Consider the following 15,382-nt stretch of genomic DNA (forward strand, 5'->3'; position numbering starts at 1 on the left):
GTCAAGACTATCACTGGAGTTTCTGCCCTAATATTTGGGGTACTACTTTTTTTAATTGTCAGTTTTCGTGGGCTCCGAAGCAAATTTCTCTCTATGTTTATAAGAGTGACCAGTCCACTCTTAAAAAATCACTAAATGTATGGGCGGCAAAGAGTGATGGTATTTACTTTGCAAACGATCTCTCACCGTCGTCTTTGAAGCAATATGTCACATGGTAGCTTTACTAGTGATTAATTTGTATTCTAATCAATCTTATACTATTATTCATCTTAGATTTTTAGTACTTATTTGAATACACATTAACGAGAGTTTATTTAGCATTATTTGCCGTATTACTAGCGATTAATTTGTATTCCAGTATATCTTGTTTCTTGCTCAACACATCTGAATACTCCATTAATATTAATTATTTTGTTTGAGGCTTTGCATAGCCTTCTTGATAAAGATATGAAGAAGAAGAAGAAGAAAAAGAAGAAAATAAAAAGGCTTATATAGCAAAAGCTCCATTGATATCATTGTTTCTAATAGGCGTCGCCAGAGACATCAATTGTGTAAAAATCAATATTTATAATGCAACATCAATATTTATGGTCTTTTTAGTTATATTATTCATGCAACTCCTCTATGATTTATAATGCAACATCAATATTTATGGTCTTTTAAGCTATAGTATTATTCATACCACTCTATAATTTATTATGCCAGCCTGTGTGAAATATTTTCACAATAAAAGTTATTGTAATGTAAAACTCAATTTTGGCCTTTAATTTTCAAGCTCGAGATGCAAGACATCAACAGTTAAAAGATCTAGTCTTGTAAGATACAAATAACAATCACCAAAACTAAGGGTACAATTGTGCAAATAAAATTGATACTTTTTAGAAGTATTGATTTCAACGAAATGGCATTAAATACACTATCTTTTATTAATTTTTTTTATTTTTATGGTTGGTCATAATGTGGTCATTTAGCACTACTCTTTAAATAAAGGATAATAAATTAATAGCAACATTCCATTTATGATATTTCTTTGCATCACATATGGGTGCAATTAATTTCGTCCTAATCCCAAATCCATTCCACAAAATATAATTTGGTAAATTAGGTATGGCTAATAAAATTTTTTGCAAAGTACTAAATCATTTTAGGTTATACATATACAAAATTTTGCAGCAATAAAATATTTACTACATTATACTATCAAAATATAGAAACACAAATCCTAATGATACTAGTACAAAATCGAATATAAGCCTAAAATCCTAACGCATTCTACAAGATGGAATTCATCAAAATCATCATGGCCTAAAACAGGTTCTACAAGAAGCAAAATGCATTGTTACTATAGTCTTACAACAATGCGAATAAATGATAAAATAAGGATCAATTTACTGCGCAATAAATTAGCACAATATTTTATTATGAAGTATCGGTCGGGCTGGGCCGAGAAAAAAGCAAAGCTCGATCCGGAATTTTGTTCACACATTCAATTTCATGTTGGGCCATGACGCTCAATTATACTCATTGGGCCGGACCAACACTTCTTCATGTAAAGCCCATTTATTACAGTGTCCACAGTGGGAGGGCCGCGGCCCCCCACTACTAGAGGCGCATGGAGGCGCGGGGGGGGGGGTTTGACCAACTGAGGGGCGCAAGCTCGGCCCTTGTGCGCGAGGCGCGACCCTCCACTGCAGGGGGCCGAGAGTCGTGGCCCTTGGGCATTCCGATTTTATTTTTATTTTTTTTCAAAATTTTTTTATATATATCTTTTCCATCCAATTTTCACTTCACACTCATTTTTACACTCTAAATTTCCTTTTATACAATTTTCATACTATCAAAAATGCAAGGTGGAGGTGATGATTCCCCCGACTATAGAGACTCGGGATGCGGAAACTTTCCATCTTCCCAACCGTGAAGATCGAGTCCCACCCTCCCTCGAAATCATATGTGGAGTCCGCAATCGCCCTCGCCGGGGCAACATACACCCCAATACCGGGGTCAGTCCTCCTCTCATCAGCAGAGGAACGTGGGTCGTACCCAATCGGGGTTGGGTGACTACTAGACCAATATGGACTCGATCAACAACTCTTCTCAGCAATTCCAATCCTCCCAATTCCAATACACCGAATCTCCTCTGTCTGAATCGGATAGATTCACATGGGAACAGTTGATGGGGACACCAGAGACCCCGACATCTGGTAGCGTGGATATGGAGAGAGGGGGCAGTGGGAGAGGCGGCGGTGGTGGGGGGCGAAGCCAAGGCCGTGGGTGAGGCGCCGGCAGCGACGGGGAGCAGGGGCCGGCGGAAGTTGCGGGCGAAGCGGTGGAGGTATTCTACATCCCGGAGGAATCCATTGCTGTAGCCGGGGCCTGGGAGGCGGTCATGACGAATGCCCTCATTGGTACGGATCAGACCGACGTTTGCTTCTGGGAGCGCGTCCTAGGGGTGTACAACAGATTCAAACCACCAGGCACCGTCGAGCGTACACATAGCCAGATCTGGAAGAAGTTCAGCAGGATCAGTAGAACGGTGAAGAGGTTCAGTGGCATATACGAGATCCAACTCCGCATTGCTGAGAGCGGCCGCAGCGAAGCCGACGTACGGGCGTTGTCGCATCAGTTGTTTAATACTGTAAAGTGGCCCAAGTTCACCTACTGGGATGAATACCTCGTTCTGCGGGACTTCCCAAAATTCAAGGCCATCATTGAGGAAGAGGAGCGTGCTCCTGGTGCGAAACAGACAAGACTCGGCGTAGCCAGCATCTACAGCAGTAGTAGCAACTCACGTGCCTTCGACCTGAACGACGATGCTTTGGAAGAGGCCCCCTCGTCACTCTCCAGGCGCCCACGTCTGCAGGGCCAGCGTGTCTGGGAAGCTAGATCCGCCTCCCAAGTCTCTGCTACGAGCATGTCTGCAATCGGCTCAACACCGAGGGCGGCGTTGGCTCATACCCTAGAGGTGCAGATGATGAAGCAACTTCAGGATAACTTGTCCTTGTACGAGAAGTCGACTGACCCGGAGACCAAGAGGATGTACTACGACCTCATACTGAGACTGAGGTCGAAGTTAGGGTGGGGCAAAGGGTCGGAGACGGGACACGCAAGCGGCAGTGGTGACGGTGGAGGCGGCAACAAAGGTGTTGAAGAAGATGTGCCGGATTCTGATGACGCCACTCCGTACGCGGCGGTGGCGTCATTTTTTTAGTGTTTTTATAAAATTTTCGTTTTATAATTTTCCCCTATATATAATACGACAAAAGTTTGGTTTCAATTCACGCATTATTAAATTATGTAATTTTTTTTAATTATTATATTCTATTAATTTTTATTCTCGTTAAATTAAAACATATAAAAAAATTCAAAAAATTAATTTTAATTTGGAGCTAGGAGGCCATCATTGTGGTGGCCATGTTTTTAAGGGAAGGGCCAAGTTTATTGGGCATTGCCCAAGTTTTGGTGACTTGGGCATGCCAAGGGGGGCCAACATTGTGGACACCTTAGGATCAAGTCATACCACTAAATTCAAATTTTCATAAAATTTATACTATATATTAATTAAAATATAAAAATAATTGAAAAACAAAATTTAGAATATGTGTAGTTATAGATGAAAATATAAAATAAATAAAATTGATCGAGCACGTCGGTTGGTCTCAGTTGGGCCAAATCGAAAATTTGTGGAAAACAAATTTTGATCGACTAGCTTAATTGTGAAAACTATCAATATTATTAATTGTACAATCAAAATTTAAATAATTAACTAAACAAGCAAACTAAATTTATCTCAATTTTACTTTTTTCTCATCTGACACCTTATGCTGAGTTGGGACATTTAATGATAGATGATGGGATAATACAGTATCCAAATTTGTATTGAATTAATGTAAATAAGATTTTTTAGCATCTAAATATTTCAAATTGTGATAAATTTTAGTAATAAATAACTCATTTTCGCCTATATAATGAATCCAATAGGGTGAATTATTATTGAATCATCTCACCCTATCTGAATTTGAACATGTTGAAGATTTATTTTGTCGTGTTTGTAATAGCAAACATTTTGCGGCCATTTGATGTTCATGGTTGCATCTTCCGTACTAAGAAGTGCAACGTTCATGTCTTAAATCTTCTCCCGAAACATTCCCTACCTCTGACGGTGCATTGTGCATCTCACGATGACGATTTTTGTGATTCAAATTAAATTACTCCACAATTAAATAATCCATCTTCATAGTTTCTCACTCTTTTATCTTTTTGCTCATCTATAACGGTCCAAAGGAAAAATGCAGTTGTATGCAATATCTCAATTAACGTCCAATGAAGATTTCCATTAAAGAGTATACCCCCTTTAAGGTCGTCGAAAAATCTTAGTGGGCCCAGAGGGAACTTTTCTCCACGTGTCAATCCCAACGGTGCATACTTGGCACTCATATTGGCACGATGGTAATGGATTCATTTTGTACTCGTCAACAAAGTGGTTTTCTTATGAAAACCCTAACCACCTTTAATAGGCTGTCGTTCCGCTCACACTAAATCCAAAATTCCCAACTGCAAGTTGATCTTTTAAGGTAGTTTGCCGAGGAGAAGGGAGCATGATATAGTTACGTGTGACTGGATTGCACAAGATAAGATCATCATGATTGATGCCACGTAGAAAGATCAAACCATTAATTAGTTGAATGATGGATTGACTCATCAAAGGGGAGTTCGAAGTTGAACACTACGTCCTCATCAGAATTGCAGCATCCGCATTCGAACATGATCGGTTAAATTTAAAGATAGTACCATGATAAACTCGATCATAATAACTTAGATTAGGGCTGGCAATTTTTGATCCGACACTAATCCGCACGAAAACGAAGTTAACCCGACACGAACCGCACATTTAGAATTTGGGTCCTTATAAGGTCGACCCAATAAGAACCCGAAAATTTTGGGTTGGGTTAGGTCGGATTTGGGTCGGGTTGGATTATCCGTTAAGAAAAAAAAATTATTTTTATTATTTTTATTAATTAAAATAATATCTTAAATTTAAATTTTAATTATTTTTATTAATTAAAAAATATTATATTTTAATTGTATTAATAAAAATATGATTAATACTATTATTAATTATTTTTTTATGATAAAAAAATATTACTGCATACTTAAATTTTATTAAAAAATAATTATTTAAATTATTTTAACTTTATTATTTAGATTCAATTTTAATATACTTCAATCTTATTATTTGGACTCAAAAATTATTTAAACTAATTATTTTAATTTTGTAATATCTTATTTTACCGTGTAATATCAAATTTTAATTATATAATATCATATGTCGGTCGTTATCGTATAGCGTTGAACTATATTGTAATTTACTATCGTTAAAAAATGACCGATATTTTTTTGGATGACACGAAATCCGCACGAATCCAACATGACTGATATTTTTTTGGATGACACGAAATCCGCACGAATCCAACACGAATCTGTTGGGTTGTACCTGATAAGAACCAGGATGATTTCGGGTTAGGTTGGGTTGGGACCCGATATGGTTGGGTCGATATTGGGTTGACCCGATAGCGACCCAATCCGCACGATTTGCTAGCTCTAACTTAGATGTACGACATTAATTACCATATCGCTAGACAACATACATTAGCGCAACTAATTTAATAAACATACTAATAATTTATTCATCAATTTGTTTTTCATCAGAATATAGCAAGAAAATTAAAGCGACACCAGATCATAAATAAAACCAAGAAGCTACAAATAATATATTAGCATAAGAGGTACACTCTCTCAAGTTCCTCTCCATTTATGCATTTCACAATCAGACATGAAAGAAACTACAAAGTCAAAACTCAAAATGACCATGCATTCTCCATAGCAAAACTCTTGAGAGAGACAAAGCTCGGGGCATACACGAATGTAGAGGGGAACGGTGCACGATACTCTCGAGACACAATGTCGTAGTCAAAAGTTTTTGTTTTATTGGAATAGTAGAATAGCGTGCCATCCTCGCATTCCATCAAGACGTCGCCATTTTCGAAAATTCTAATCGGCCAAACATCAACAATAGGAAGCCTATCAACATCAGGGATGACAAATATCTTTGTCCAACTGTGCTCATTTTCCTCCATCAACCAGATTATAATGCACCCATCAGTGGTTGAAATATCGCTTACACAAAGGCAATCACGCAAAACACAGAGGGACCTACCTGTACTACTAGGAAGAGGAGGTGCAGGGAAGGTGCTAAAAAGATCCGTTTCAAGATCAAAGCAACAAATCCATTCACCAGAGCCTCTTCTTGTTTCCTTGGCGGTCCAATGAAGATTCCCATTCACGAGTACCTCTCCAACATCGTCACATAACCTGAGCGAGTCACCAAAGGGAACTTTTCTCCACGATCCAGTTCCAACCGTGGATACTTGGCACCCATATTTGCACTCCTCCTCCAATGATTTTTCACCGGAAATCCTAACCACCTTATATTTTCTGGTCATTCTACTCACTCCAAATCCAAAATTCTCGATGTTAATCTTGACATTTAGGGTGGTTTGTCGTGGACAAGGGAGCATGATATAGTCACGTGTGATCGGATTGCACAGGATAAGATCACCAAAAGCAAATTCTTTTAGAAAGAACAAACCATTGACTGAACTACGAATTATTTCATCGAAAGGGAGTTTGAAGCTGAAGGTCACGTCCAAACGATGCTCCTCATCAAGCTCTTCCACAATTTCAACCATTTTGAATGACCGTGAGCGTGTTTCAACTGCAAACCCCGGGACTGATCTCGATAGATGTAAATTCACAAATTCAGGAGTAGCGAGCAGACCGCGCCATGGCTTACAAACACACTTGCACGCCATTGCTTCTCGAGTCGGGACTCTTGAGAGGATATCTAATACGATTTCTGATGGAAGATATTTGAAGAAATCTTCGCCCATTTTGGAATTACCCGCAGTTTTTATCATCTCTCAGCTTAATTACACCTTCATCATTAAAATTGAATTTAGTAAATTTGGTTTGGCTTATAACAAATTTGAAACAGAATTGCAAATCGGTTTCATGTTATAATTATATATACACAAAAATCTGGAGCAACAGAATCTTAAAATCATAGCATCAAAAATGCAGGATTACAGCAAAATTGAATCTACTAAAACCCTAATTTAACAGGACAGAATGCATCAAAAATTATTAAGGCCTAAAAAAGCAAAACAATTTATGGCGAAATCTCAAAAACAAGGGCATGTAGCTAGAAAACGAGCTAAAATAGAGAGATTGAAAAGTGGTGAGTGATGAATAAGAAAATTCATTTACCTTCCGATGGAAATGCGGTGGAGACGGCGGATCTTCAGAGTGGCGCCGCTGAGGTCGAAATGTGTTTTGAGATTTGAAATAATAAATGTGTCTGACCATGTTAAGAAAGTGATTGTATTTAAGTGGTTTTTTTTCAGAGAATCAATTGTGGACCCACTTAAACGTCAAACCCCTGACATAGAAGTTTAGAAATACTTACTAAATAAAATAAGAGAGATTAAAATAACCTTGTCCTCGAGGTTTGAGCCGAGTTCACGAAAGTATAGTGCGATTGATACCATCATGCTTGGATATCGGAATACTCTTTCTGATATCCATGATGACTTGTACGGTTTTTGGAGGACAGTGACGAGTAGGGTTATATCTAAGACCGCAGCGGAAATACTTTCCTGCAACCAAATGCTATTTGTACTCGTCATGTGTGACCATATAAATCCAGTAGTGAGTTTATCTCACGAGAGCGAACGGTATCATTGCCTGAGAGTTTGAAACCACACTTATGTCGGCCCTCACAATCCAATCAAGGGTATTTGTATCGTCGAACAAAGGAAAATGCATTGTTGATGGAATACCAGTTGTGAGAACACGATAGGAAGCATCTGCATTCGAGACTAGATCACCGGGTATGTGCATCATAGACTCATATATGCCGGTGTAGTCTCCTCAAGTTGGAAGAACATCAAGCCACCTGTCACATATTATGTACTCGTAATAATGATGACTATTCGCCGGTCTTTTAACTGCAACATTAAATTTAAAGGTTATATTATGATGACGGACTCGATCATAATAACTTAGATATCTGATATTAACTACCATATCGCGCGATAGACCAACACGCGTAATTCTTTTCAATTGATGATGTTCATACTTCTAGATGGTTAGATTTGCCCCAGTGCAAACAAAGGATAAAATATTAATAGTAACATTCCATATATGATATTTCTTTGCATCACATATGGCTGTAATTAATTTAGTCCTAATCCCCAATCCATTCCACAAATATAATTTGGTAAATTTGGTTTGGCTAATAATAATTTTTGCAAAGTACTAAATCATTTTAGGTTATATATATTCAAAATTTTGCAGCAATAAAATATTTACTATACATTATACTATCAAAATATAGAAACACGAATCCCATTGATACTATTACAAAATCGAATCTAAGCCTAAAACCCTAATTGATAAGAAATTGAATTCAAAAAATTATGTAGTGTGTGCGGTACATGGAATTGGAATTAGAATTCTACGGAATTGAATTTGAAAGATTTGAATTATAATTCAATTCCAAATCTTTTGTTTGGTAAAATGATAATCGATGAGAAATTGAATACAAAAAAAATATGCAGTATGTGTATGTGTGTATGTCTGTGATGGTATGTGTTATGTGTGTGGGCAGGTGTGTGTGTGGGCGGTGCGTGTATGTGTGCAGGAATGTGTAGGTGTGTGTCGTGTGTGTGTGTGTATTTGCAGGGGTGTGTGTGTGTGTGTGTGTGACGGTGTGCGCAGTGCGTGTGTGTGTGTGCAGGGGTGTGTGTGCAGGTGTAAGTGTGTGTGGTGTGTGTGCAGGTGTGAGTGTGTGTGTGTATGTGCAGGTGTGTGTGTGTGTTTGTGTGTGTGTGTGTGTGTGTGCAGGTGTGTGCAGGTGTGAGTGTGTGTGTATGTGCAGGGGTGTGTTTGTGTGTGTGTGTGTGCAGGGGTGTGGGGTGTGTGTGTGTGTGTGTGCAGGTGTGTGTGTGTGTGTGTATGTGCAGGTGTGTGTGTGTGTGTGTGTGTGTGTGTGTGTGCGCGTGCAGGGGTGTGGGGTGTGTGTGTGTGTGTGTGTGCAGGTGTGTGTGTGTGTGTATGTGCAGGTGTGTGTGTATATGTGCAGGGGTGTGTGTGTGTAGCAATGTGAAAGTGCAATTTTATTACTACTTGAAATTCCAATTATCTACTCCTCATTTGGAATTCAAATTGTGGATTTGAGCGGAATTGAAATTGTAATTCAATTCCAAATCCAAATATTTTGTGGTACCAAACATTGAATTTGGAATTGGAAGCTCCAATTCCAATTCCGCATGTTCAATTCCGTGATACCGAACCGAGCCTAACACATTCCACAAGATTGAATTTATCAAAATCATTATGGCCTAAAACAAGATCTACAAGAAGCAAAATGCATGGATACTATAATCTTGCAACAATGCGAAAAAATGATAAAATAAGCATCAATTTACTACCAAATAAGTTAGCACAATATTTTATTCTGAGTATCGGTCAGGCTGACCCGAGAAAAAACAAGCCCAATCTGGAATTTTGTTCACACATTCGAATTATACTCATTGGACCGGACCAACACTTCATGTGAAGCCCATTTATTAGGATCAAATCATACTACTAAATTCAATTTTTCTTAAAATTTATACTAAGTATATACTCCTATTAAATAAAAAATAAAAATAATGGAAGAACAAAATTTAGAATATGTGTATTTATAGATGAAAATATAAAATAAATAAAATTGGTCGAGGACGTCGGTTGGTCTCAATTGGGCCAAATCCAATAACAAATTTTGATAGACTAGCTTAATTGAGAAAACTATCAATATTATTAATTGTACAATCAAAATTTAAAGAATTAACCAAACAAGCAAACTAAATTTATCTCAATTTTCCTTTTTTCTCATCTGACACCTTATGCTGAGTTGGCACATTTAATGATAAGATGATGGGAGTAATACAATATCCAGATTTGTATTGAATTAATGTGAAATTAGATTATTTAGCATCTAAATATTTCGAATTGTGATAAATTTTAGAAATAAATAACTCATTTTCGCTTATATAATGAAGCCAATAGGGTGAATTATTGAATCATCTCACCTATCTAATTTGAACATGTTGAAGATTTATTTTGTTGTGTTTGTAATAGCAAACATTTTGCAGCCATTCGATGTTCATGGCTGCATCTTCCGTACTAAGAAGCGCAACGTTCATATCTTAAATCTTCTCCCGAAAAATTCCCTGCCTCTGACGGTACATTGTGCATCTCACGATGACGATTTTGGCTTTCATAATATTACTGAAGGTCAAGACTATCACTGGAGTTTCTGCCCTAATATTTGGGGTACTACTTTCTTTAATTGTCAGTTTTCGTGGGCTCCGAAGCAAATTTCTCTCTATGTTTATAAGGGTGATCAATCCACTCTTCAAAAATCACTAAATGTATGGGCGGCAAAGAGTGATGGTATTTACTTTGCAAACGATCTCTCACAGTCGTCTTTGAAGCAATATGTCACATGGTAGCTTTACTAGTGATTAATTTGTACTCTAATAAATCTTATACTATTATTCATCTTAGATTTTTAGTACTTATTTGAATACTCATTAACGAGAGTTTATTTAGCATTATTTGTCGTATTACTAGTGATTAATTTGTATTCTAATAAATCTTATACTATTATTCATCTTTGATTTTTAGTACTTATTTGAATACTCATTAACGAGAGTTTATTTAGCATTATTTGTCGTATTACTAGTGATTAATTTGTATTCCTGTATATCCTGTTTCTTGCTCAACACATTTGAATACTCCAATATTAATTATTTTGTTTGAGGCTTTGCATAGCCTTCTTGATAAAGATATGAAGAAGAAAAAGAAGGAAAAAAGAAGGCTTATAGCAAAAGCTCCATTGATATCATTGTTTCTAATAGATTTTCATGAACAAAACATTGAACAACTGCCTTCTCCAAACTAAGCAAAAAAGGAAGGCAAGAAACAATGTTCAGAGAGTTACAAGACAATCCTACAAAAGAGGCATACGGTTTAACGACTATCATAGTAATCAAACTACAGTCATAACTCAAAATGAGCTAACATTCTCCATCACAAAACTCTTTAGCGAGAGAAAGCTTGAGGCATACATGGTCGTAGGGGTGTAAGTATCACGATCCTCTCGAACCACAACGTTATAGTCAAAAGTTTTCGACTTGTTGGAGTAGTAGAGTAGGTTTCCAAAATCCGATTCCATGAAGACATCACCATTTTCGAAAGCTCTTATTGGCCAAACATAATTATAATGATCACGTCTACCAAACTCACGGATAAAGTCCTTGTCCCAAATCCCCTTATCTTCAACCAAAAACCAGATTAAAATGCTCCTATCGTCTGAAAAATCGCTTAAACCGAGGCAATCCCTGAAAAAACAGAGTGACCTACCAAAGAGAAAATTTATACCGATAGGAGGAGGTGCAGAAAAGACGCTAAAAAGTTCTGTTTGAAGATCAAAGCGAAGAACCCATCTACAAGAGAAATTTGTTGTTTTGTCGACCATCCAATGAAGATTTCCATCCAGAAGCACCCCTCGAACGTCTTTATATAACTTAAGCGAGCTATCAATGCTACCAGAGGGAACTTTTCTCCACGATCCGGTTCCAACATTGTATACTTGGCACTCAATTCTGTACTCCTCATGTAGTGGTTTTTCACCGAAAAGCCTAACCACCTTATATTGGCCGGTCATCTTGCTCACTCCAAATCCAAAATTCTCAACCGCAAGCTGATCTTTTGAGGTAGTTTGTCGAGGAGAAGGGAGCTTGATATAGTCACGTGTGATTGGATTGCACTGGATAAGATCATCACGGTCGACACCACTTAGAAAGATCAAACCATTGGCTGAACTATGCATTGGCACATCAAAAGGGAGTTCGAAGTTGAAGGCTACAATTGCACGATGCTCATCATCAAAGTGGAGGCCAAGTTCATCCACAAACTCAATCACGTCGTATGACCTTGAGCGTGTTTCAACAACGATGCCAGGGACTGGTCTAGAAATATGGGAATTCACAAACTCGGGGGTAGCGAGAAGACCAAGCCATGGCTTACAAACACACTTGCAGACCGCAGCTGCTCGAGTGGGGAGTCTTGAGAGGATATTTACTACGATTTCCGATGGTAGATATTCGAAGAAATCTTGATCCATTTTGGAATTATCAGCAGTTTTCATCTCTGAACTTAATAACACCTTCATCATTAACAAAAAATGAAAACAGAGCAACATCAAAATATTATTGTGATCAAAGTAGCACACTTGCAAGTGTCATTTACAGCATCTTCGAAATCCTAATATTACAAAATTGAATTTTAGGCATAATCCCTAATTCACAAAAAAAATCTTAAGGCTAATAACAAATTTTGCAGAAACCAAAGTTATACTACTAAATTGGTTTTAGGTTAATATATATGCAAAAATTGAGTAGAGAATTACAAATCCTAATAATACGATTACAAAATTGAATATAAAATTGAGTATAAAACAAGATCTACAAGATCAAAATACATGGATACTACATTCTAAGAATAACGCCAAAAAAATGAGTAAATTAAGCATCAATTGACTGCAAAATCCAAAAAAACAAAGGCATTGTAGAGAGAAACAGAGAGATTGAAAACTATGGAGTGTAAAATAAGAAAGCTGACTGTAATGATTCACCAACGGGGGAATGCGGTGGAGACGGCGGATCTTCAGAGTGGCGCCGCCGCAGTCGCCCAAATGCAAATGTGAAGTATTCGAAAAATAGTCACAATTTTTGCGCAAAATGCGAAGGGTCGTTCATAAATACTAGGTATTATAGAAAAATAAATAAATTTTGATGTTAGTACATAATACCATCTTCATCACTAAAACTACAACTAACACAATTTTGATAATATTTAAATTTTTTAAATTCTTAATTTTTGGAACTTTACAGTTGAACCTCGATCAAGAAAATAATTACATGTTCGTACTTACTTATATAATATTTTAAAAATTCATAATTAATATTTTCTATATTTCTCTATAAAATATTAGAATTTTTAGTTCAATTCACTATATATAATAAATTAAAATTTAATAGTATATGATAATATTAATACTAACTAAATGTACGATTTTAATTTTTTTTTAAAATTACTCCCTCTGTCCCAGATAATTCGTCTCAATTTTCCATTTCGATCCGTCTCACATAATTTGTCCCACTTCACTTTTACCATTTTTGGTAATGGACCTCATATTCCACTAACTCTTTCCTACTCACATTTTATATAAAACTAGTATATAAAGGTAGAACTCACGTTCCACTAACTTTTTCAACGCACTTTCCATTACAATTCTTAAAACCCGTGCCCGGTCAAAGTGACCCGAATTATCCGGGACGGAGGGAGTATAATTCTTATTTTAATTTTTTACTTTCCAAAATTTTACTTTATTTAAAATTCTTAAAATTTGAAACTTAAGAAGAACGCATGTAAAAAGTTTCAGAGTGTACAAATAAGAAAAAAGGAAAGAGAAAAAAAACAATGAGTATGATATAGAATAAGTTGACTTAATATTTGCACTATCAACAAATTAGCAAGTAAATCCAAGGACAATTAATTCAAAAGGCAAGAAACTGAATTTTGAAAAGAAGTTCATAAAAATAACATTAGGGCATATTAGTCCTGATATATAATTATGGAATAAAAATATAAAGGTAGTATGAGTACCCAAAACATAATTTCAAGGTCAAAAAAGGTTATACCGTTAATGGATCGTTGCCTTTAAGATTTAATACTTGATCTGATTAATTAATTGAATATATATGAAACAAGAATTGCACTATCTGAATCTAAGATATGTGTTAAAATTATAGTTAAAAATTAATAAATGATTTATTTTCGTATATATAACGAAATCAATAGGTGAATTGTTGAATTATCTCACCCTCTCTCAATTTCAACATGTTCAAGATTCACTTGGTTGTTTTTGTAATAGCAATCATTTTGCAGCCATTTGCATCACATGGATGTTACTTGGAACTACGCGAGGATAATTGGGTTCGTATTGTGAATCTTCTCCCAAAAAATTCCAAACCTTTGAGGTTGCACTGTGCAGTCGGTGATGACGATTTAGGATTTCACAATATTATTGTAGGTCAAGAATTTAAATGGAATTTCTGCCCTAATATTTTTGGTACTACTTTATACTTCTGTCACTTTTGGTGGGATACGAAACAAATAGCTTTTGATGTTTACAAGAGTGAAGATCCTAATATTACTAAGTCTTTCAATGTGTTTGCAATGAAGAGCGATGGTATTTATTTGGCACACGATAACTCCGAATCATCTTTGAAGAAATATATTTCGTGGCGGTAGCTTTAATCGAATTGTATTTCTATTAGTAACGAGAATTTGTCTGCAATATTACTAGTGGTTAAATTGTATTCCAATTTATTGTCATGCACATTTGAATACTCCAATATTTATTTACTTTGATGCGAATTTAAAATGGTCCATGGAATTCAAAGAAATGAAGAAGATTGCAAAAAATGAATGCTAAGGCAAATTTCGTTAAGACAAACAACATTGCTAAGACAATCAACATTGCTTTGCTTGCCCATTAAATGATATCATATATTAAGGTTGAACTCAAATCTAAAAAGTATAAAGACAAGTGTAAATAAGTTGTAGGACTATAATCACTAAGAAAATGGCTAAGATATTTTTAATGGGATTAAAAAAGTTAATTATTTTTTTAAAAATACCACACAAGCTTTAAAAAGTGACATACTTTCAAAAAATTTCAACACGTGTAATTTTTTCTCCATTTTTTACGTCCTAAAAATACTTAAAAAGTTTTTTTATAGTGAATGCTCCTAAAATTTAAATTGAATAATTTAATTTTTATATAAATCAATATTTTAGGTCCTAATTTTGTATTGGGCCTAGCCCGTCGTCTGTGTGCCTATTTATATGCAAGTACGGCGCATAACTCTGTAATCTGAAAACACTCTGAATAATATCGGTTCTCCGTTCGCAACATTGGTGAACCACGTAAATCTGTGTCTTCTTTCCGTTTCTGTTTATCTCAATTATACAATTGCTCTATTCTATCACAACAAACTTATAAAAATGAGTGAACTACAAAAATAGTCCCTGGACTATGCGTTTATCTCGCCAGACAACCCTGGACTTTAAAAATATCCCCAGACAACCCTGGACTAAGCGTTTATTTCAAAATTGGTCCTTTTTCACTGTTTCGTACCGAAACTACCCT

At 36.1% G+C, this 15,382-nt stretch overlaps 2 protein-coding genes across 3 annotated transcripts; both read right to left on the minus strand.

Annotated features, from left to right (window-relative positions):
- Nucleotides 1–5,855: 5,855 nt before the first annotated feature.
- Nucleotides 5,856–6,965, minus strand: LOC125190022 (F-box protein At3g07870-like). Its single transcript, XM_048087222.2, has one exon. It carries the CDS (start codon nt 6,945–6,947, stop codon nt 5,856–5,858), a length of 1,092 nt encoding a protein of 363 aa, XP_047943179.2. The 5' UTR covers nt 6,948–6,965.
- Nucleotides 6,966–10,969: 4,004 nt separating this feature from the next.
- Nucleotides 10,970–12,905, minus strand: LOC125187646 (F-box protein At1g11270-like). 2 transcript variants are annotated; one of them, XM_089058460.1, is made up of 2 exons: nt 12,787–12,905; nt 10,970–12,331 (listed from the first exon to the last, which is right to left on the minus strand). In XM_089058460.1, the coding sequence occupies exon 2, from the start codon at nt 12,311–12,313 to the stop codon at nt 11,171–11,173; it is 1,143 nt and encodes a 380-aa protein (XP_088914586.1). In that variant the 5' UTR covers nt 12,314–12,331; nt 12,787–12,905; the 3' UTR covers nt 10,970–11,170. The 2 variants fall into 2 exon arrangements, with proteins under 2 accessions (XP_088914586.1, XP_047940232.1); XM_048084275.2 differs by having other exon boundaries at nt 12,800–12,876.
- Nucleotides 12,906–15,382: the final 2,477 nt, after the last annotated feature.

This window comes from Salvia hispanica, chromosome 5 (genome assembly GCF_029641045.1).
Source record: "Salvia hispanica isolate PSC_SH4W2 chromosome 5, Shi_PSC_v1, whole genome shotgun sequence".
Classification (NCBI taxonomy): domain Eukaryota; kingdom Viridiplantae; phylum Streptophyta; class Magnoliopsida; order Lamiales; family Lamiaceae; genus Salvia; species Salvia hispanica.